Source organism: Oncorhynchus mykiss, chromosome 2 (assembly GCF_057628025.1).
Source record: "Oncorhynchus mykiss isolate SJ-2025 chromosome 2, ASM5762802v1, whole genome shotgun sequence".
NCBI classification, from domain to species: domain Eukaryota; kingdom Metazoa; phylum Chordata; class Actinopteri; order Salmoniformes; family Salmonidae; genus Oncorhynchus; species Oncorhynchus mykiss.
In genome coordinates, this window is record NC_143023.1 from 75,036,367 (window position 1) to 75,061,435 (window position 25,069).

Sequence of the window (25,069 nt, forward strand, 5' to 3'; positions counted from 1 at the left end):
AGGAGGTATCCCCGACAGTGGTTTGCCAGCAGGACCAGAAGCCAGTGGACAGACCGACTCCAACACTTGTCCAACAACCTCCACAACAGAAGACTCTACAACAACAAGGACAGCCCTCAGCAGAGGCACCAAAATCAGAGCCTGATATATCAATAGTTGAAGCTGCTACAGCAGCAGACACTCAAAATCCGGCAAGCCCAGTGCCTGCTCAGAAGGCTCCACTGGAGAATCGGAGAACATCAGAACCTCATAAACCCCCACAGCAGCCCAGCCCTGGGCGTAGGGAGAGTAGTGCCTTCCCAGCCACAAAGCAGGAATCAGTAGGCTTATTTGGCTTTGGAGGTCCCAAATCTCAGTCTGCCTCCTCAAAGCCTGAAGAGTCAGTGTCTGGGAAGATGTTTGGCTTTGGCTCGTCCATCTTCAGCTCTGCCTCCACTTTGATAACATCAGTTGTTCAGGACGAGCCCCGCACCACACCGCCAGCTTCCCCCAAGATGTCTGCACTGGCCCAGACCTCCCCCAAGATGCCCCCTGCAAAGGAGACCAAACTACCTGCTGCTCAGAAAGCAGAGGAGAAGAAAGCAGCTCATCCCCAGAAGGCCAATGTCCCCCCATCAGTACATGCCAAAGTGGACAAACCCCCATCAGCTCCTCCAAAGGGTACAGCATCCTCCCAACCAGCACCCAAAGCAGGCCAATCTACCTGTCCACTCTGCAAGGTGGAACTCAACAAGGGCTCCAAGGACCCTCCCAACTACAACACCTGCACAGAATGCAAGAACACTGTCTGCAACCTCTGTGGATTTAACCCCATGCCACATGAAACAGTAAGTATATAGTATATGTTTCATCAAATTAGTTAGGCTTCTCTAAAATAACTGTTGTGCTTTTTTTTTAGAACAATTGGTTAATGATAGTAACTATACATATACAATGTTTATAGTCGCCAGTCTTGTCTTTCATGGGAGGTGTAAGAAAGGTTAACAAGATGCTTTGATGGAGTTCTTGTTATTAATATTGTCTTTCCTCAAAAAATATCTAATGTTGGTTTATGATCTTCCTGGAAACCAATTGTAATCTGACAGCATTGTCTTTGAGTATCTTGGCAAGTGTTTTGACATTCATGTTAATCTGCTACTGATCACATTTAACATATTGTTCGGTGCATGACTTTTGTCTGAAGGGGTTTGGAGTACATCGTGGCTCCCATATTCTACAGAATATGCTAGGGATGTAACATTCACCGAAACGCATCGGCCCCTGATTCCATGTTCAAGATGCAAGTGCATCAGTCCACGGATCCCAAACCAATCCAAATGTAGCATGCATCGTTCAAAAAATAGATTCTAAGGTTATGAATTCATGGTTCACAAGTATTTTTTGCTCATATTACATTCTTTCTACCGTCGGAAAATATCTCTTATCTTGTAACAACTGATGCGTCCTCTCTTGTTCAGTGTGGAACTGCATGTAAGTGTGTTGACAGTCATTGATCGACAAGTAATTTTGCATGCCAAACAACCCCAGGCAATGTTAGTAGCCTATTTAAACTGCACACTCTGCCCAGCTTTGTTTTGGTTGTTTTACTTTAAACAATCAGTATGGTCATTTTTAGATTTAAACTCAGCAAAAACAGAAACGTCCCTTTTTCAGGACCCTGTCTTTCAAAGATAATTTGTAAAAATCCAAATAACTTCACAGATCTTCATTGTAAAGGGTTTGAACACTGTTTCCCATGCTTGTTCAATGAACCATGAACAATTTATGAACATGCACCTGTGGAACGTTCATTAATACACTAACAGCTTACAGGCGGTAGGCAATCAAGGTCACCGTTATAAAAACTTAGGACACTAAGAGGCCTTTCTACTGACTCTGAAAAACACCACAAGAAAGATGCCCACGGTCCCTGCTCATCTGCGTGAATGTGCCTTAGGCATGCTGCAAGGAGGCATGAGGACTGCAGATGTGGCCAGGGCAATAAATTGCAATGTCCGTACTGTGAGACGCCTAAGACAATGCTACAGGGAGACAGGAAGGAGAGCTGATCATCCTCGCAGTGGCATACCACGTGTAACAACACCTGCGCAGGATCGTTATATCCGAATATCACGCCTGAGGGACAGGTACAGGATGGCAACAACAACTGCCTGGGTTACACCAGGAACGCACAATCCCTCCATCAGCGCTCTGACAGTCCTCAATATTCTGAGAGAGGCTGAACTGAGGGCTTGTAGGCCTGTTGTAAGGCAGTTCCTCACCAGACATCACCGTCATCATCCCATTGAGCACGTCTGAGACCTGTTGGATCGGAGGGTGAGGTCTAGGGCCATTCCCCCCAGAAATGTCCGGGAACTTGCAGGTGCCTTGGTGGAAGAGTGGGGTAACATCTCACAGCAGAACGGGCAAATCTGGTGCAGTCCATGAGGAGGAGATCCGCTGCCGTACTTAATGCAGCTGGTGGCCACACCAGACACTGACTATTACTTTTGATTTTGACCCCCCCCCCCCCCCTCCCTTTGTTCAGGGACACATTATTCCATTTCTGTTAGTTCCATTTCTGTAAACTTGTTCAGTTTATGTCTCAGTTGTTGATTGTTGTTATGTACATACAAATATTTACACATGTTAAGTTTGCTGAATATAAACACAGTTCATAGAGAGGACGTTTCTTTTTTTGCTGAGTTTACATGGTAAAGTTGATAATTTCATAACGAGGCCACCAATCCCTTTTGCGAGGCATGCCCTTAGCGTGAAGAGAAGCTCACTCAGTAAAAACTTCCAAACAGTCAAAACCATCTGGTTTTGAGATGGGGGTGAAATCCAAAGTTGTGCTACATATTCATTGGCTTTGCCACAGCAATTTTTTTTTACAGTCAATATTAATACATGACTAGCTCAAACACTTAATCTGCAATAATTCCAAGTTAATCAGTGGGTGACGTTGATTTCAGAACCAAAGTGGAGGGACAAAAAACATGCTTCATTGCCCCGCTGATAGTGGTAGTGGGGTGGTATATGCCTAGTCTCCCTTATGGCTCAGGTCAGATGCCTTCATAGTACATAGAACATAGGTATACAGAATTTAAAAACACTTGCACACACACACACACACACACACTCTCCCTCTCACACACACACACACACACACACACACACAAACACACACACAAACACGCACACACACACACACACACACACACGCACGCACGCACGCACGCACACACACACACACACACACACACACACACACACACACACACACACATACACACACACACACACACAGAGAGAGAGAGGAGTCTGCTTCGACAGAACCCAGCATTACATCAGCAGACAATTTGAATTTAGAATTTAAAATTAATGTGTGTATGCAACAATTGTTAACTCATTGAATCTTTTCCAGCGAACCCAATTGCATCAAATTGTTTCAAACTAAAATGTATCTCATCGGAGCCCATGTGTCTAGCTAGATACCTATCGAATATGCATCAGGCTTTAAAATTTAGGTTCACAAACAATGAGAGGAAAAACCATGAGGATTTTAGGTCTATGAAGACACTCTATATAGATGTTGTGATCTAATTTTAGATCTTAAGGAATTGTATTAATACGCTGTGATATAATTATGATAATTTTTTTAGCGTCTTTAGATTTAGAGCATAAGACAGTTGTTTTGTATGTTTGTCACAGGTAGTATGCAGTATTTAAATAGCAACTAAGATGATATATATTATTAATGTTATTATTATTTTTAGTTATTTTTTTAACACTGTTATTTTATTTCAGGTGAAGGAATGGCTCTGTCTGACCTGCCAGATGCAGAGAGCACTCGGAGCAGTGGAACCCCCAGGACCTCCCATGATGAAATCCCAACCGTTGCCCAGCATAGTCTCTACACCTGTTGCACTTCAAAAGGAGATTGTCACACCTGCTGAATCTCCAAAGCCGACTCCAGCTCCAGCTAAACCCCAGAAGGAAGAGATCCCAGTACCTGCGGCTGGCCGACAAGAGATCACTCCACCCACTGTACTTCAGAAGACACCAATTCCTGCTGGAACCCCAGCACCAAATGCAGACAAAAAGGAGGAGACCCCACCACTAGGATCCTCACAAAAGAAACAAGCTTCACCTGCTCTGGCTGAGAAGGAGAATCAAGAACCTATAATTGTACAGAAACCAGTGGACCAACCAATTCCAGCCACACCCAAAACCAGTGGAGCTGCTACACCTGTACAGCAGCCAGAAAAGCAAACTCCTCCACTGCAACAGCCTGCTTCAAAGGCATCCCAACAAGTACAGCCCCAGCAAGCTCCAAAGCCAGACCTCGAAACTGCTCCCCTAAATGAGCCAATGACTCCTGCTTCAGAGAAAGAGAAGAAGAACTCAGCACCAGGGTCACCACAGAAGGAATTATCTCCAGCAGTGGCTTCACAGCAGGACAAAACGCCAGTGGACAAATCAACTCCAACCCCTGTCCAACACCCTCCACACCAAGAGACTCCACAACAACACGAGCAACAACGTCAGCCTCTATCAGGGACACCGAAAGGAGTGCCTGGGAAGCCTCAACAACAGCTTCCAAAAGGTGGAGCCTCTTATGCAAAATCTGTACCACCACCACAGGCCCAGCCCCCCAAGCAGGAGTCAGGAGGCTTCTTTGGCTTTGGTGGTGCTAAATCTCAGCCTGCTCAGTCAAAGCCTGAAGACTCAGTGTCTGGTAAGATGCTTGGCTTTGGCTCCTCTATCTTCAGCTCTGCATCCACTTTGATCACCTCAGCTGTTCAGGATGAGCACCACACCACACCTCCTGCTTCCCCCAAGGTGTCTATGACTCCTGCTTTAGTGAAAGAGACCCCAGCAGCAGGCTCGTCACTGAAGAAGGAGGTATCCCCGACAGTGGTTTGCCAGCAGGACCAGAAGCCAGTGGACAGACCGACTCCAACACTTGTCCAACAACATCCACAACAGAAGACTCTACAACAACAAGGACAGCCCTCAGCAGAGGCACCAAAATCAGAGCCTGATATATCAATAGTTGAAGCTGCTACAGCAGCAGACACTCAAAATCCGGCAAGCCCAGTGCCTGCTCAGAAGGCTCCACTGGAGAATCGGAGAACATCAGAACCTCATAGACCACCACAGCAGCCCAGTCCTGGGCGTAGGGAGAGTAGTGCCTTCCCAGCCACAAAGCAACCCCCCAAGCGGGAATCAGGAGGCTTATTTGGCTTTGGAGGTCCCAAATCTCAGTCTGCCTCCTCAAAGCCTGAAGAGTCAGTGTCTGGGAAGATGTTTGGCTTTGGCTCGTCCATCTTCAGCTCTGCCTCCACTTTGATAACATCAGTTGTTCAGGACGAGCCCCGCACCACACCGCCAGCTTCCCCCAAGATGTCTGCACTGGCCCAGACCTCCCCCAAGATGCCCCCTGCAAAGGAGACCAAACTACCTGCTGCTCAGAAAGCAGAGGAGAAGAAAGCAGCGCATCCCCAGAAGGCCAATGTCCCCCCATCAGTACATGCCAAAGTGGACAAACCCCCATCAGCTCCTCCAAAGGGTACAGCATCCTCCCAACCAGCACCCAAAGCAGGCCAATCTACCTGTCCACTCTGCAAGGTGGAACTCAACAAGGGCTCCAAGGACCCTCCCAACTACAACACCTGCACAGAATGCAAGAACACTGTCTGCAACCTCTGTGGATTTAACCCCATGCCACATGAAACAGTAAGTATATAGTATATGTTTCATCAAATTAGTTAGGCTTCTCTAAAATAACTGTTGTGCTTTTTTTTTAGAACAATTGGTTAATGATAGTAACTATACATATACAATGTTTATAGTCGCCAGTCTTGTCTTTCATGGGAGGTGTAAGAAAGGTTAACAAGATGCTTTGATGGAGTTCTTGTTATTAATATTGTCTTTCCTCAAAAAATATCTAATGTTGGTTGATGATCTTCCTGGAAACCAATTGTAATCTGACAGCATTGTCTTTGAGTATCTTGGCAAGGTTTTGACATTCATGTTAATCTGCTACTGATCACATTTAACATATTGTTCGGTGCATGACTTTTGTCTGAAGGGGTTTGGAGTACATCGTGGCTCCCATATTCTACAGAATATGCTAGGGATGTAACATTCACCGAAACGCATCGGCCCCTGATTCCATGTTCAAGATGCAAGTGCATCAGTCCACGGATCCCAAACCAATCCAAATGTAGCATGCATCGTTCAAAAAATAGATTCTAAAGTTATGAATTCATGGTTCACGAGTATTTTTTGCTCATATTACATTCTTTCTACCGTCGGAAAATATCTCTTATCTTGTAACAACTGATGCGTCCTCTCTTGTTCAGTGTGGAACTGCATGTAAGTGTGTTGACAGTCATTGATCGACAAGTAATTTTGCATGCCAAACAACCCCAGGCAATGTTAGTAGCCTATTTAAACTGCACACTCTGCCCAGCTTTGTTTTGGTTGTTTTACTTTAAACAATCAGTATGGTCATTTTTAGATTTAAACTCAGCAAAAACAGAAACGTCCCTTCTTCAGGACCCTGTCTTTCAAAGATAATTTGTAAAAATCTAAATAACTTCACAGATCTTCATTGTAAAGGGTTTGAACACTGTTTCCCATGCTTGTTCAATGAACCATGAACAAATTATGAACATGCACCTGTGGAACGTTCATTAATACACTAACAGCTTACAGGCGGTAGGCAATCAAGGTCACCGTTATAAAAACATAGGACACTAAGAGGCCTTTCTACTGACTCTGAAAAACACCAAAAGAAAGATGCCCAGGGTCCCTGCTCATCTGCGTGAACGTGCCTTAGGCATGCTGCTAGGAGGCATGAGGACTGCAGATGTGGCCAGGGCAGTAAATTGCAATGTCCGTACTGTGAGACGACTAAGACAGTGCTACAGGGAGACAGGACGGAGAGCTGATCATCCTCGCAGTGGCATACCACGTGTAACAACACCTGCGCAGGATCGGTATATCCGAACATCACGCCTGAGGGACAGGTACAGGATGGCAACAACAACTGCCCGGGTTACACCAGGAACGCACAATCCCACCATCAGCGCTCTGACAGTCCTCAATATTCTGAGAGAGGCTGGACTGAGGGCTTGTAGGCCTGTTGTAAGGCAGTTCCTCACCAGACATCACCGGCAACAACGTTGCCTATGGGCACAAACCCAGCGTCGCTGGACCAGACAGGACTGGCAAAAAGTGCTCTTCACTGACGAGTCGCAGTTTTGTCTCATATAATAAAATGAATGTGGAATGACTCGAGCACTATGGTATTGATAATCTGCAGGGATTTATGGCAGAGATGGTCGGATTTGAGTTTATCGTCGAAGGAACGAGCGTTACACCAAGGCCCGCACTCTGGAGCGGGATCGATTTGGAGGTGGAGGGTCCGTCATGGTCCGGGGCGGTGTGTCACAGCATGATCGGACTGAGCTTGTTGTCATTGCAGGCAATCTCAACACTGTGCGTTACAGGGAAGACATCCTCCTCCCTCATGTGGTACCCTTCCTGCAGGCTCATCCTGACATTACCCTCCAGCATGACAATGGCTCCAGCCATACTGCTTGTTCTATGCGTGATTTCCTGCAAGACATGAACATCAGTGTTCTGCCATGGCCAGCGAAGATCCCGGATCTCAATCCCATTGAGCCCGTCTGGGACCTGTTGGATCGGAGGGTGAGGGCTAGGGCCATTCCCCCCAGAAATGTCCGGGAACTTGCAGGTGCCTTGGTGGAAGAGTGGGGTAACATCTCACAGCAGAACGGGCAAATCTGGTGCAGTCCATGAGGAGGAGATCCACTGCCGTACTTAATGCAGCTGGTGGCCACACCAGACACTGACTATTACTTTTGATTTTGACCCCCCCCCCCCCCCCCCTTTGTTCAGGGACACATTATTCCATTTCTGTTAGTTCCATTTCTGTAAACTTGTTCAGTTTATGTCTCAGTTGTTGATTCTTGTTATGTACATACAATATTTACACATGTTAAGTTTGCTGAATGTAAACACAGTTCATAGAGAGGACGTTTCTTTTTTTGCTGAGTTTACATGGTAAAGTTGATAATTTCATAACGAGGCCACCAATCCCTTTTGCGAGGCATGCCCTTAGCGTGAAGAGAAGCTCACTCAGTAAAAACTTCCAAACAGTCAAAACCATCTGGTTTTGAGATGGGGGTGAAATCCAAAGTTGTGATACATATTCATTGGCTTTGCCACAGCAATTCTTTTTTACAGTCAATATTAATACATGACTAGCTCAAACACTTAATCTGCAATAATTCCAAGTTAATCAGTGGGTGATGTTGATTTCAGAACCAAAGTGGAGGGACAAAAAACATGCTTCATTGCCCCGCTGATAGTGGTAGTGGGGTGGTATATGCCTAGTCTCCCTTATGGCTGAGGTCAGATGCCTTAATAGTACATAGAACATAGGTATACAGAATTTAAAAACACTTGCACGCACACACACACACACACACACTCTCCCTCTCACACACACACACACACACACACACAGAGAGAGAGAGGAGTCTGCTTCGACAGAGCCCAGCATTACATCAGCAGACAATTTGAATTTAGAATTTAAAATGAATGTGTGTATGCAACAATTGTTAACTCATTGAATCTTTTCCAGCGAACCCAATTGCATCAAATTGTTTCAAACTAAAATGTATCTCATCGGAGCCCATGTGTCTAGCTAGATACCTATCGAATCGTCTTGAAAAGGAAATATTCACATCCTTAGAATATGCATCAGGCTTTAAAATGTAGGTTCACAAACAATGAGAGGAAAAACCATGAGGATTTTAGGTCTATGAAGACACTCTATATAGATGTTGTGATCTAATTTTAGATCTTAAGGAATTGTATTAATACGCTGTGATATAATTATTATAATTTTTTTAGCATCTTTAGATTTAGAGCATAAGACAGTTGTTTTGTATGTTTGTCACAGGTAGTATGCAGTATTTAAATAGCAACTAAGATGAGATATATTATTAATGTTATTATTATTTTTAGTAATTTTTTTTTCAACACTGTTATTTTATTTCAGGTGAAGGAATGGCTCTGTCTGACCTGCCAGATGCAGAGAGCACTTGGAGCAGTGGAACCCCCAGGACCTCCCATGATGAAATCCCAACCGTTGCCCAGCATAGTCTCTACACCTGTTGCACTTCAAAAGGAGATTGTCACACCTGCTGCATCTCCAAAGCCGACTCCAGCTCCAGCTAAACCCCAGAAGGAGGAGATCCCAGTACCTGCGGCTGGCCAACAAGAGATCACTCCACCCACTGTACCTCAGGAGACACCAATTCCCGCTGGACACCCAGCACCAAATGCAGACAAAAAGGAGGAGAACCCACCACTAGGATCCTCACAAAAGAAACAAGCTTCACCTGCTCTGGCTGAGAAGGAGAATCAAGAACCTATAATTGTACAGAAACCAGTGGACCAACCAATTCCAGCCACACCCAAAACCAGTGGAGCTGCTACACCTGTACAGCAGCCAGAAAATCAAACTCCTCCACTGCAACAGCCTGCTTCAAAGGCATCCCAACAAGTACAGCCCCAACAAGCTCCAAAGCCAGACCTCGAAACTGCTCCCCTAAATGAGCCAATGACTCCTGCTTCAGAGAAAGAGAAGAAGAACCCAGCACCAGTGTCACCACAGAAGGAATTATCTCCAGCAGTGGCTTCACAGCAGGACAAAACGCCAGTGGACAAATCAACTCCAACCCCTGTCCAACACCCTCCACACCAAGAGACTCCACAACAACAAGAGCAACAACGTCAGCCTCTATCAGGGACACCGAAAGGAGAGCCTGGGAAGCCTCAACAACAGCTTCCAAAAGGTGGAGCCTCTTATGCAAAATCTGTACCACCGCCACAGGCCCAGCCCCCCAAGCAGGAGTCAGGAGGCTTCTTTGGCTTTGGTGGTGCTAAATCTCAGCCTGCTCAGTCAAGGCCTGAAGACTCAGTGTCTGGTAAGATGCTTGGCTTTGGCTCCTCTATCTTCAGCTCTGCATCCACTTTGATCACCTCAGCTGTTCAGGATGAGCACCGCACCACACCTCCAGCTTCCCCCAAGGTGTCTATGACTCCTGCTTTAGTGAAAGAGACCCCAGCAGCAGGCTCGTCACAGAAGAAGGAGGTATCCCCGACAGTGGTTTGCCAGCAGGACCAGAAGCCAGTGGACAGACCGACTCCAACACTTGTCCAACAACCTCCACAACAGAAGACTCTACAACAACAAGGACAGCCCTCAGCAGAGGCACCAAAATCAGAGCCTGATATATCAATAGTTGAAGCTGCTACAGCAGCAGACACTCAAAATCCGGCAAGCCCAGTGCCTGCTCAGAAGGCTCCACTGGAGAATCGGAGAACATCAGAACCTCATAAACCCCCACAGCAGCCCAGCCCTGGGCGTAGGGAGAGTAGTGCCTTCCCAGCCACAAAGCAACCCCCCAAGCAGGAATCAGAAGGCTTATTTGGCTTTGGCGGTCCCAAATCTCAGTCTGCCTCCTCAAAGCCTGAAGAGTCAGTGTCTGGGAAGATGTTTGGCTTTGGCTCGTCCATCTTCAGCTCTGCCTCCACTTTGATAACATCAGTTGTTCAGGACGAGCCCCGCACCACACCGCCAGCTTCCCCCAAGATGTCTGCACTGGCCCAAACCTCCCCCAAGATGCCCCCTGCAAAGGAGACCAAACTGCCTGCTGCTCAGAAAGCAGAGGAGAAGAAAGCAGGGCATCCCCAGAAGGCCAATGTCCCCCCATCAGTACATGCCAAAGTGGACAAACCCCCATCAGCTCCTCCAAAGGGTACAGCATCCTCCCAACCAGCACCCAAAGCAGGCCAATCTACCTGTCCACTCTGCAAGGTGGAACTCAACAAGGGCTCCAAGGACCCTCCCAACTACAACACCTGCACAGAATGCAAGAACACTGTCTGCAACCTCTGTGGATTTAACCCCATGCCACATGAAACAGTAAGTATATAGTATATGTTTCATCAAATTAGTTAGGCTTCTCTAAAATAACTGTTGTGCTTTTTTTTTAGAACAATTGGTTAATGATAGTAACTATACATATACAATGTTTATAGTCGCCAGTCTTGTCTTTCATGGGAGGTGTAAGAAAGGTTAACAAGATGCTTTGAAGGAGTTCTTGTTATTAATATTGTCTTTCCTCAAAAAATATCTAATGTTGGTTTATGATCTTCCTGGAAACCAATTGTAATCTGACAGCATTGTCTTTGAGTATCTTGGCAAGGTTTTGACATTCATGTTAATCTGCTACTGATCACATTTAACATATTGTTCGGTGCATGACTTTTGTCTGAAGGGGTTTGGAGTACATCTTGGCTCCCATATTCTACAGAATATGCTAGGGATGTAACATTCACCGAAACGCATCGGCCCCTGATTCCATGTTCAAGATGCAAGTGCATCAGTCCACGGATCCCAAACCAATCCAAATGTAGCATGCATCGTTCAAAAAATAGATTCTAAAGTTATGAATTCATGGTTCACGAGTATTTTTTGCTCATATTACATTCTTTCTACCGTCGGAAAATATCTCTTATCTTGTAACAACTGATGCGTCCTCTCTTGTTCAGTGTGGAACTGCATGTAAGTGTGTTGACAGTCATTGATCGACAAGTAATTTTGCATGCCAAACAACCCCAGGCAATGTTAGTAGCCTATTTAAACTGCACACTCTGCCCAGCTTTGTTTTGGTTGTTTTACTTTAAACAATCAGTATGGTCATTTTTAGATTTAAACTCAGCAAAAACAGAAACGTCCCTTTTTCAGGACCCTGTCTTTCAAAGATAATTTGTAAAAATCCAAATAACTTCACAGATCTTCATTGTAAAGGGTTTGAACACTGTTTCCCATGCTTGTTCAATGAACCATGAACAATTTAAGAACATGCACCTGTGGAACGTTCATTAATACACTAACAGCTTACAGGCGGTAGGCAATCAAGGTCACCGTTATAAAAACTTAGGACACTAAGAGGCCTTTCTACTGACTCTGAAAAACACCAAAAGAAAGATGCCCAGGGTCCCTGCTCATCTGCGTGAACGTGCCTTAGGCATGCTGCAAGGAGGCATGAGGACTGCAGATGTGGCCAGGGCAGTAAATTGCAATGTCCGTACTGTGAGACGCCTAAGACAGTGCTACAGGGAGACAGGACGGAGAGCTGATCATCCTCGCAGTGGCATACCACGTGTAACAACACCTGCGCAGGATCGGTATATCCGAACATCACGCCTGAGGGACAGGTACAGGATGGCAACAACAACTGCCCGGGTTACACCAGGAACACACAATCCCTCCATCAGCGCTCTGACAGTCCTCAATATTCTGAGAGAGGCTGGACTGAGGGCTTGTAGGCCTGTTGTAAGGCAGTTCCTCACCAGACATCACCGGCAACGTTACCTATGGGCACAAACCCACCGTCGCTGGACCAGACAGGACTGGCAAAAAGTGCTCTTCACTGACGAGTCGCAGTTTTGTCTCATATAATAAAATGAATGTGGAATGACTCGAGCACTATGGTATTGATAATCTGCAGGGATTTATGGCAGAGATGGTCGGATTTGAGTTTATCGTCGAAGGAACGAGCGTTACACCAAGGCCCGTACTCTGGAGCGGGATCGATTTGGAGGTGGAGGGTCCGTCATGGTCTGGGGCGGTGTGTCACAGCATGATCGGACTGAGCTTGTTGTCATTGCAGGCAATCTCAACACTGTGTGTTACAGGGAAGACATCCTCCTCCCTCATGTGGTACCCTTCCTGCAGGCTCATCCTGACATTACCCTCCAGCATGACAATGGCTCCAGCCATACTGCTTGTTCTATGCGTGATTTCCTGCAAGACATGAACATCAGTGTTCTGCCATGGCCAGCGAAGATCCCGGATCTCAATCCCATTGAGCACGTCTGGGACCTGTTGGATCGGAGGTTGAGGGCTAGGGCCATTCCCCCCAGAAATGTCCGGGAACTTGCAGGTGCCTTGGTGGAAGAGTGGGGTAACATCTCACAGCAGAACGGGCAAATCTGGTGCAGTCCATGAGGAGGAGATCCACTGCCGTACTTAATGCAGCTGGTGGCCACACCAGACACTGACTATTACTTTTGATTTTGACCCCCCCCCGCTTTGTTCAGGGACACATTATTCCATTTCTGTTAGTTCCATTTCTGTAAACTTGTTCAGTTTATGTCTCAGTTGTTGATTCTTGTTATGTACATACAAATATTTACACATGTTAAGTTTGCTGAATATAAACACAGTTCATAGAGAGGACGTTTCTTTTTTTGCTGAGTTTACATGGTAAAGTTGATAATTTCATAACGAGGCCACCAATCCCTTTTGTGAGGCATGCCCTTAGCGTGCAGAGAAGCTCACTCAGTAAAAACTTCCAAACAGTCAAAACCATCTGGTTTTGAGATGGGGGTGAAATCCAAAGTTGTGCTACATATTCATTGGCTTTGCCACAGCAATTCTTTTTTACAGTCAATATTAATACATGACTAGCTCAAACACTTAATCTGCAATAATTCCAAGTTAATCAGTGGGTGATGTTGACTTCAGAACCAAAGTGGAGGGACAAAAAACATGCTTCATTGCCCCGCTGATAGTGGTAGTGGGGTGGTATATGCCTAGTCTCCCTTATGGCTCAGGTCAAATGCTTTCATAGTACATAGAACATAGGTATACAGAATTTTAAAACACTTGCACGCACACACACACACACACACACACTCTCCCTCTCACACACGCACACGCACACACACGCACAAACGCACACACACACGCGCACGCACGCACGCACACACACACACACAGACACACACACACACACACACACACACACACACACACACACACACACACACAGAGAGAGAGAGAGGAGTCTGCTTCGAACAGAGCCCAGCATTACATCAGCAGACAATTTGAATTTAGAATTTAAAATGAATGTGTGTATGCAACAATTGTTAACTCATTGAATCTTTTCCAGCGAACCCAATTGCATCAAATTGTTTCAAACTAAAATGTATCTCATCGGAGCCCATGTGTCTAGCTAGATACCTATCGAATCGTCTTGAAAAGGAAATATTCACATCCTTAGAATATACATCAGGCTTTAAAATTTAGGTTCACAAACAATGAGAGGAAAAACCATGAGGATTTTAGGTCTATGAAGACACTCTATATAGATGTTGTGATCTAATTTTAGATCTTAAGGAATTTTATTAATACGCTGTGATATAATTAAGATAATTTTTTTAGCATCTTTAGATTTAGAGCATAAGACAGTTGTTTTTTATGTTTGTCACAGGTAGTTTGCAGTATTTAAATAGCAACTAAGATGAGATATATTATTAATGTTATTATTATTTTTAGTTATTTTTTTATCAACACTGTTATTTTATTTCAGGTGAAGGAATGGCTCTGTCTGACCTGCCAGATGCAGAGAGCACTTGGAGCAGTGGAACCCCCAGGACCTCCCATGATGAAATCCCAACCGTTGCCCAGCATAGTCTCTACACCTGTTGCACTTCAAAAGGAGATTGTCACACCTGCTGCATCTCCAAAGCCGACTCCAGCTCCAGCTAAACCCCAGAAGGAGGAGATCCCAGTACCTGCGGCTGGCCAACAAGAGATCACTCCACCCACTGTACCTCAGGAGACACCAATTCCCGCTGGAACCCCAGCACCAAATGCAGACAAAAAGGAGGAGACCCCACCACTAGGATCCTCACAAAATAAACAAGCTTCACCTGCTCTGGCTGAGAAGGAGAATCAAGAACCTATAATTGTACAGAAACCAGTGGACCAACCAATTCCAGCCACACCCAAAACCAGTGGAGCTGCTACACCTGTACAGCAGCCAGAAAAGCAAACTCCTCCACTGCAACAGCCTGCTTCAAAGGCATCCCAACAAGTACAGCCCCAGCAAGCTCCAAAGCCAGACCTCGAAACTGCTCCCCTAAATGAGCCAATGACTCCTGCTTCAGAGAAAGAGAAGAAGAACCCAGCACCAGGGTCACCACAGAAGGAATTATCTCCAGCAGTGGCTTCACAGCAGGACAAAACGCCAGTGGACAAATCAACTCCAACCCCTGTCCAACACCCTCCACACCAAGAGACTCCACAACAACAAGAGCAACAACGTCAGCCTCTATCAGGGACACCGAAAGGAGAGCCTGGGAAGCCTCAACAACAGCTTCCAAAAGGTGGAGCCTCTTATGCAAAATCTGTACCACCGCCACAGGCCCAGCCCCCCAAGCAGGAGTCAGGAGGCTTCTTTGGCTTTGGTGGTGCTAAATCTCAGCCTGCTCAGTCAAAGCCTGAAGACTCAGTGTCTGGTAAGATGCTTGGCTTTGGCTCCTCTATCTTCAGCTCTGCATCCACTTTGATCACCTCAGCTGTTCAGGATGAGCACCGCACCACACCTCCAGCTTCCCCCAAGGTGTCTATGACTCCTGCTTTAGTGAAAGAGACCCCAGCAGCAGGCTCGTCACAGAAGAAGGAGGTATCCCCGACAGTGGTTTGCCAGCAGGACCAGAAGCCAGTGGACAGACCGACTCCAACACTTGTCCAACAACCTCCACAACAGAAGACTCTACAACAACAAGGACAGCCCTCAGCAGAGGCACCAAAATCAGAGCCTGATATATCAATAGTTGAAGCTGCTACAGCAGCAGACACTCAAAATCCGGCAAGCCCAGTGCCTGCTCAGAAGGCTCCACTGGAGAATCGGAGAACATCAGAACCTCATAAACCCCCACAGCAGCCCAGCCCTGGGCGTAGGGAGAGTAGTGCCTTCCCAGCCACAAAGCAACCCCCCAAGCAGGAATCAGGAGGCTTATTTGGCTTTGGAGGTCCCAAATCTCAGTCTGCCTCCTCAAAGCCTGAAGAGTCAGTGTCTGGGAAGATGTTTGGCTTTGGCTCGTCCATCTTCAGCTCTGCCTCCACTTTGATAACATCAGTTGTTCAGGACGAGCCCCGCACCACACCGCCAGCTTCCCCCAAGATGTCTGCACTGGCCCAGACCTCCTCCAAGATGCCCCCTGCAAAGGAGACCAAACTACCTGCTGCTCAGAAAGCAGAGGAGAAGAAAGCAGCGCATCCCCAGAAGGCCAATGTCCCCCCATCAGTACATGCCAACATGGACAAACCCCAATCAGCACCTCCAATGGGAGCAGCATCCTCCCAACCAGCTCCCAAAGCAGGCCAATCTACCTGTCCACTCTGCAAGGTGGAACTCAACAAGGGCTCCAAAGACCTTCCCAACTACAACACCTGCACAGAATGCAAGAACATTGTCTGCAACCTGTGTGGATTTAACCCCATGACACATGAAACAGAGGTAAGACTGCAAAATATGTTAATTACATTTGATTATATGTGTATTTAGCAGACTCTCATATTTGCTATGCATGTTTAAAAGGACTCTGTCATAGAATATGCCATATTCTCTGTAATCCCCAATACCATGTTGAGCAGGTGTAATTTCTCTAGGATTATTCAGAATAGGTTAACCCCATAGGCACGTAGCAGAGGCAATGACTGATGAAGGTTGATCGCAATTTGTTCACTAAACTGTTGTATTATCCATCCTCAGACTAGTTGTGTTGCTTGTCTAGAGAAAACAGGTCTTATTGTTTTGAATGGGTTTTAGCTCAAATAAGATACAGACTATTCAGATTCAGATTTCCAACATAGGTTTTTTATTGTCCTACATTGAATGAAAATGAGTCAGAGGTTGTAGCACATCATTGTTTGATAGTGTACCCTTTTCTTGTGCTGTGATAACACACTGGTCATAGACTTCAATTCAACATCTATCACACGTTGGTTCAATGTCATTTCATTGAAATGATGTGGAAACAGCATTGATTCAACGACTGCGTGCCCAGTCTGAAGTCAGAGAGGCTGTAGTCTACTCAATCTCTTGTTTCCTGATATTGTGACTCAGTAACAGTGTAGGTCACTACAAGGTATTTGTGGTGATTTCATATGCAAATGTCTAATAATAACAGGCCTGCTCAGACCGCTCACAGCAATTCACCCAGCTGCTGGGTACTGATGGAGGGATGGAGGCCTTCAGGGCTAGGGCTGGAAGCATGAATGCTATCTGCTCTGTAAAGTCAACCTACATAATAACAGCCCATAATCCACCCTGTGTTCTCAGTGCTGCTGTGTTTCACTCAATACTTACTTTAGTAATGGGAGTCTGAAAGGATCAAGCTACAGGTAACTGCCAAAATAAAGGAAACACTTGAGTAAAGGAAGGATACAAAGTAAACAACAAGAAGTATATGGACATCCCTTAAAGTTAGTGGATTCTATTTCAGCCACACATGTTGTTGACAAGTTTATAAATTCAAGCACACCGCCATGCAATCTCTATAGACAAACATTGGCAGTAGAATGGCCTTACTGAAGAGCTCAGTGACTTTCCACATGGCACCCTCATAGGATGCCACCTTTCCAACAAGTCAGCTCATAAAAGTTCTGCCCTGCTAGAGCTTTTTCGATCGACTGTAAGTGCTATTACTGTGAAGTGCCACCGTCTAGGAGCAACAACGGCTCAGCCGCAAAGTGGTATGCCACACATGCTCACAGAATGGGACCGCCGGGTACTGTAGTGCGTAAAAATCGTCTGTCCTCGGTAGCAACACTCACTATTGAGCTGCAAATTTCCTCTAGAAGCAACGTCAGCCCAAGGACTGTTCGTCTGGAGTTTCATGAAATGGGTTTCCATGGCCGAGCAGCCACACACAAGCCTAAGATCACCATGTGTGATGCCATGTGTCAGCTGGAGTGGTATAAAGCTCGCCGCCATTGGATTCTGGAGCAGTGGAAATTCGTTCTCTGGAGTGATGAATCACGCTTCACCATCTGGCAGTCCGATGGACGAATCTGGGGTTGGCGGATGCCAGGATAAAGCTACCTGCCACAATGCATAGTGTCAGCTGGAAAGTTTGGTGGAGGAGGAATAATGGTCTGGGGCTGTTTTTCATGGTTCTGGCTAGGCCCTTAGTTTCAGTGAAGGGAAATGTTTATGTTACAGCATACAATGACATTCTAGACGATTCTGTGCTTCCAACTTTGTGGCAACAGTTTGGTGAAGGCCCTTTCCTGTTTCAGCATGACAATGCCCCCATGCACAAAGCAAGGTCCATACAGAAATGGTTTGTTGAGATTGGTGTGGAAGAACTTGACTGGCCTGCACAGAGACCTGACCTCAACCCCATTGAACACATTTGAAATGAATTGGAACGCAGACTGCGAGCCAGGCCTAATTGCCCAACATCAGTGCCGACCTCACTAATGCTCTTGTGGCTGAATAGAACCAAGTCCCTGCAGCAATGTTCCAACATCTAGTGGAAGCCTTCCCAGAAGAGTGGAGGATGTTATAGCAGCAAAGGGGGGACCAACTCCATATTACTGCCCATGATTTTGGAATGAGATGTTTGACGAGCAGGTGTCCACATACTTTTGGTCATGTATATTGTATATTGTGTATATTGAAAGTGGGATGCTCATTATTCTGGCTACCATATCTAAAAGAAAGAGATCTCAGTGACTTTGAAAGAGTGGTCTCAAATGAGCATAGTATTTCCAGATTTCTATAAAATATTACCTATACATATTTACAATATGAGCAAAATAGTTTTCCTTCCAAATTTGTTTTATTAAGTATGTTAAAATGCAGCTCTTCTGTGTTGGAATGGTGTGGACGTTCCCCAACAACAGAGTGGTGTGGGCATTTCCCATTCAAAAAAAAGATTCATGTGAGTAGGCTGCTGATTGGCCAGCTCATCCTCCTCTAGACTGCTGATTGGTCAGCTCATTCTCGACTAGACTGCTGATTGGCCAGCTCATCCTCCTCTAGACTGCTGATTGGCCAGCTCATTCTCCTCAGGAGAATGACATCATATTCAATGAGGAAATAGCAAGCATTTTTTAAACTGTCTGTTTGACATACAAGTTTGAGGTGTTTTTTTTTTAAGTGTTTTTTCCCCAATGAATGCTTTGGCCACAAATACGAGTATAGGATGAGTCAACAACATTATTTGGGTATTTATTTAACATAATATTAACTTTTAAAAGGGAGATTTTTACTGGACAGTGATTGGCACCCGTTCCAGCCAATAACAGAATTGTGTATAAAAAAACTACTGACAACCAGAACAGTTTAGGGCCAGAACAGTTTAGAGGTGACAAAATATAGCATTTTTACCTCCTGCCCTTTGACATGATTTGAGAGACTGAGATAGATTGCAAAGCATGAGACCTCTATAGATGAGAGACTGAACCCTGCATTGGAAATGTGTGGCGAGATTGCCTGGATTGCCTGGAGAGCTGCCCAGATTATGCATTAGCACTGAGGTCTAAGTGCAATGGCTCTATGTAACCTTTATGAATATAATTTATTGTTTGAGGGTCCTCAGACAGTATTTAAACGATTCTCTAATGTCGGACAGCTGCCTGCCGCTTCCTGGGACATCCCTCTTATGGTAAGGTCTCAGTGGATGTGACATAATGTCTCATGCGCAGAGTGCCTCAGCCTTGGCGTTCCGGCAGCAATAAAACTTTATTAAAGTGATTGAGAGTTGTGCAACAGCATTAGTGAGATGGGATCTGCTGCTGTGGCTGGCTGGGGACTTTCCAGCCTCCATGAGAGATGGCAGGGCCATGTAATATGCCAATAAACAGAGGTGAGCTGGAATAATTCCAACACAACACAGCAGCCTGCAGCAGCACGTTTCCCATGCAGTCATCACTGGCTCTCTGCACTTCAACAGTTCTCTTTAAATGATTTGGCTTAGAGCCCCACACGTGTGTTGCCTGCTAATAGTGGTGCATGTGTGTATTGGCTTTCTGTCACCAACACACTGACACGGGCTAGCTAAGGGCTAGAACGTTGGGTGCTGCCCTCACTTCGGTCACCTCTGGGTTAACTAAAGTAGGCTAGTGTTAATTAGGGAACTCCCTATTTCCATGCAAATAATGAAGAGTAGTTACATTACAGCTTCCATTACAGTGTTTCTCATAGGTTGTTTATTCTCAGGTGTGTGAGCATGCGTGATTGAAAGACTGGGTCAAACCCCAACACTTAACATGAGTAAATATGAATAAAGTATCTCGGTCTATTAAAAAGTGGTCAGATGAAGCAGATGCTAAACTACAGGACTGTTTTGCTATCAGACTGGGACATGTTCCGTGATTCTTCAGATGGCATGGAGGAGTACACCACATCAGTCACTGGATTTATCAATAAGTGCATCGAGGACGTCGTCCCCACAGTGACTGTACGTACTGTACATACCCCAACCAGAAGCCATGGATTACAGGCAATATTCGCACTGAGCTAAAGGGTAGAACTGCCGCTTTCAAGGTGCGGGACTCTAACCCGGAAGCTTACAAGAAATCCTGCTGTGCCCTGCGACGAACCATCAAACAGGCAAAGTGTCAATACAGGGCTAAGATTGAATCATACTACACCGGCTCCGATGCTCGTCTTATGTGGCAGGGCTTGCAAACTATCACAGACTACAAAGGGAAGCACAGCCGCGAGCTGCCCAGTGACACGAGCCTACCAGACAAGCTAAATCACTTCTATGCTCGCTTCGAGGCAAGCAACACCAAAGCATGCATGAGAGCATCAGCTGTTCCGGATGACTGTGTGATCACGCTCTCTGTAGCTGACGTGATTAAGATCTTTAAACAGGTCAACATACACAAATCTGCGTGACCAGATGGATTACCAGGACGTGTGTTCCTGGCATGTGCTGACCAACTGGTAGGTGTCATCACTGGCATTTTCAACATTTCCCTGATTGAGTCTGTAATACAAACATGCTTCAAGCATACCACCATAGTCCCTGTGCCCAAGAACACAAAGGCAACCTGCCTAAATGACTACAGACCCAAAGCACTCACGTCCATAGCCATGAAGTGCTTTGAAAGGTTGGTAATGGCTCACATCAACACCATTATTCCAGAAACCCTAGACCCACTCCAATTTGCATACTGCCCAAACAGATCCACAGATGATGCAATCCCTATTGCACTCCACACTTCCCACCTGGACAAAAGGAACACTTATATGAGAATGCTATTCATTGACTACAGCTCAGCGTTCAATACCATAGTACCCTCAAAGTTCATCACTAAGCTAAGGATCCTGGGACTAAACACCTCCCTCTGCAACTGGATCCTCCACTTCCTGACGGGCCGCCCCCAGGTGGTGAGTGTAGGTAGCAACACATCTGCCATGCTGATCCTCAATACTGGAGCTCCCCATGGGTGTGTGCTCAGTCCCCTCCTGTACTCCCTGTTCACCCACGACTGCATGGCCAGGCATGACTCCAACACCATCATTACGTTTGCAGACGACACAACAGTGGTAGGCCTCATCACCGACAACGACGAGACAGCCTTTAGGGAGGAAGTCAGAGACCTGGCCGGGTGGTGCTAGAATAACAACATATCCCTGAACGTAACCAAGACTAAGGAGATTATTGTGGACTATCGGAAAAGGAGGACCGAGCACGCCCCCATTCTCATCGACGGGGCTGTAGTGGAGCAGGTTGAGAGCTTCAAGTTCCTTGGTGTCCACATCAACAACAAACTAGAATGGTCCAAACACACCACGACAGTCGTGAAGAGGGCACGACAAAGCCTATTCCCCATCAGGAAACTAAAAATGATTTGGCATGGGTCCTCAGATCTTCAAAAGGTTCTACAGCTGCAACATCGAGAGCATCACTACCTGGTACTGGTTGCATCACTACCTGGTACGGCAATTGCTCGGCCTCTGACCGCAAGGCACTACAGAGGGTAGTGGCCCAGTACATCACTGGGGCTAAGCTGCCTGCCATCCAGGACCTCTACACCAGGTGGTGTCAGAGGAAGGCCCTCAAAATTGTCAAAGACCCCAGCCACCCAAGTCATACTGTCCTCTCTACTACCGCTTGGCAAGCGGTACCGGAGTGCCAAGTCTAGGACAAAAAGGCTTCTCAACAGTTTTTACCCCCTAGCCATAAGACTCCTAATCAAATGGCTACCCGGACTATTTGCATTGTGTGCCCCCCCAACCCCTCTTTTTACGCTGCTGCTACTCTCTGGTCATCATATATGCATAGTCACTATAACCATAACTACATGTTATGCCTCAATCAGCCTGACTAACCGGTGTCTGTATGTAGCCTCGCTACTTTTATAGCCTCGCTACTGTATATCACCTGTCTTTTTACTATTGTTTTATTTCTTTACCTACCTATTGTTGACCTTTTTTCCACTATTGGTTAGAGCCTGTAAGTAAGCATTTCACTGTAAGATCTACACCTGTTGTATTCAGCGCATGTGGCAAACACTGATTTAAAGGATAATGAGGTGTTATTTTTTGGGATTCCTCATATTATAGCCATATAATTTCAAAAATGATAAAAAGTCTCCACATGGGAGTATGGCACTACGCTGATGTCAGTGTTCGTACAGTGGGCTAGCTAGCCGATTCACAAGCGTTCCAATGTAATAACATGTCATTTCTCAGACCTCTCTTAGTCACACAACTGGAGGCCTTTTCTAAAGGTCATCTTTTGATGCTAATGCTGTTTTAATGAGATGGCGGGTTATTTCGCACTAACCTCCACAGGCTGGACCAAAATACCACCAGATTAAACCTGAAAGCAGTTTGCATTTAATGGAAACTCAAAGTTACTGCTGCATTATTGATTTTTTATGTATGCAGCCCATTTAATATTGTTTTGTAATGGTTGCATTTTAGGTGATAGATGATCATCGGTAATTGTCAGTATTTGTTGCAAGTGACGTACTGCATTAGCCACATACAGTATTAGTATTTGTGTGCTACTTGGTAGCCTGTTCCCTCATGTCCCTGGATGTTGAATCTCACTAACAGGGCTATGAGAGTAGACCTCTGTGATACTGTGGATATTTACAACAAGGCTCAGCCTAACTCACACATCATAATGGAGAAATAATTCTTCATCTGATCGACTTTCCTCTTACATAAACGACTTTGCTCCTTGTGTCTTTCATGCACAGAAGACAATTCAGCCTGAGGTGGCGGTTGGGAGAGGGGATACACGGACAATGCTTACTTAGTACATCATCAACATGCCTGTGTGAAGGCAGAGTGGCAGAAATTGCTTGGCCTTAACACTGATGGCTGGGAATTTGTGTAACTGCAGGGGCATTGTCATAAGATTTTTTAAAAACCTTTATTTAAGTAGGCAAGTCAGTTAAGAACAAATTCTTATTTACAATGACGGCCTACCCCGGCCAAACCCTAATCTGGATGACGTTAGGCCAGTTGTGCACCGCTCTATGGGACTCCCAATCACGGCCGGTTGTGATACAGCGTGGAATCGAACCAGGGTCTTTAGTGATGCCTCTAGCACTGAGATGTAGTGCGTTAGACCGCTGCGCTACTCAGGAGCAATACTGCATTGTGCTTTTCTTGAGCTTCAGATCTTTCCCTGCTTTATTATAGTATTTTTTTTTCTTCGAATTGACAGATGCTGTCAAAGCCTTTTTATCCTCTACAGAAGAGTAAAAAGCTGTGGTATGGTTGGAGAGGAGAGGGGGATGGGGAGGCGTGGGAACAAGAGGGGCAAACACCATCAGCAAGTCTGTCCATTTCCCTTCCTCTCTCTCTCTTTCTACTCTAGCTGGTCTTCTCAAAAGCCTGAGTGGATGTTTTCTGTTATCTAAGACACACGTGTTCCCTCCCTGGGTCTCTTTACAGCTGTTTTCTATTAGACCACTACTACCTAGTTATAATGTTCCATACAGGGTAATAATGATCATGAGCAAGGGCGTATTGCTGGTTGGCAGTCTCATAGTAGCTACAGATGTACTGGCACCACCATTAGCCTTTGTATAAAATGTCAGTACTATAATTTTTTATTTTCCAATGGAAAAAGGGACTTCCAAATATGTAAACAACAACAGCAATCTGTCATTCATGGTATCGCGACTCATGGTCTACGGCTACCATTATGAGGTGTGCGTCTACGCACACCTCATAATCTATAGCCCTATCTGTAGGGAGCAATCATCACACCCACCTCCAAGGTTATGAAGCAAGGTTTTTAGCTTTAACTGTGGTACATTTTCTCTACTCTCTGCTAGGCCTGTGTAAATGTGTAGGTCCTGCCCTGGCCCAGGCTGTTGCTGTGGTGATACGGAGAAACCCCTTGGTGCACCGAGTGACGGTGTTAAAAATAGTCCCTCAGAGGCCAGACCAAACACAGCTTACCTGCTACCGCCTCACTCCTTTCAACCCTTCTTCACAGGCTGTGTGTTTCACAGGGTTCTAGCCACTCTTTTATGTAGGTTTTTAACCATTGCACTTTTTTTGCAGCGTGTTTGTATTGAAGATCAAGACTTCCAATATTATTTTATTTTTACTGCTGAGGCTGAATGTTTCAAGTGATAATCTGCAGAGCAAGCTGGTTTAAATGTGCAATCTTACTCATGTCCTTGGACCAGGTCTTCCCTGTGAAATAAGGTTTATGTCAATGAGACTAACCTTGATAGGCTACAGTTAGGGCTATGTTGGATTTCAACACTGCTGTACTTTCTACCTCAATTGATTCAGACTAAAATATGAGTTATTATAGGCCAGTTGATGGGTGTGTTGTGCTTAGGAGCAGTTCCTAGCTGTGACGTGCAACCCTCAAGCAAAAATATTCCTTCAAAATGGGAGAGTGGTGCGGCTTGCTATTTTGACAGTGGGCTTGGCTGTCAGTTGGAGGAGAGGGAATCTCCCCCTAGAGACCTGTCCCCATTAATGCACTCATAGTGCATCTCTCTCTCTCTTTCTCACTCTTTCTTTCTCTCTCTGTCTCCACTCTCTATTCATCTATCTAGTCTATCAATCTTTTCTATCTTTACCCCTCTCTCTCCCATCATTTATTTTCTATCTCTCTCCCTCTCTCGTTCTCCCCCTCTCTCCCTCGCTGTCTACCCGTCTTCAAAGGAAAGTTTGTT

General features: G+C 45.6%; 2 protein-coding genes across 7 annotated transcripts in view; one reads left to right on the forward strand and one right to left on the reverse strand.

Moving 5' to 3' along the window:
• Positions 1-25,069, reverse strand: part of LOC110496093 (metabotropic glutamate receptor 3) — a 918,426-nt gene that overhangs the window by 530,354 nt on the left and 363,003 nt on the right. The window lies entirely within an intron of this gene.
• The window catches only part of LOC110496136 (uncharacterized), a 156,820-nt gene that overhangs the window by 38,657 nt on the left and 93,094 nt on the right, over positions 1-25,069 (forward strand). For all 6 annotated transcript variants that reach the window (XM_090207679.1, XM_036955517.2, XM_036955518.2 and 3 more), the window contains 4 exons: positions 1-827; positions 3,790-5,721; positions 9,083-11,014; positions 14,472-16,406. The exon at positions 1-827 is cut by the window's left edge and continues 1,093 nt beyond it. In XM_090207679.1, the coding sequence (XP_090063805.1) occupies positions 1-827; positions 3,790-5,721; positions 9,083-11,014; positions 14,472-16,406 (6,626 nt within the window). The remainder of the gene's footprint in view (positions 828-3,789; positions 5,722-9,082; positions 11,015-14,471; positions 16,407-25,069) is intronic.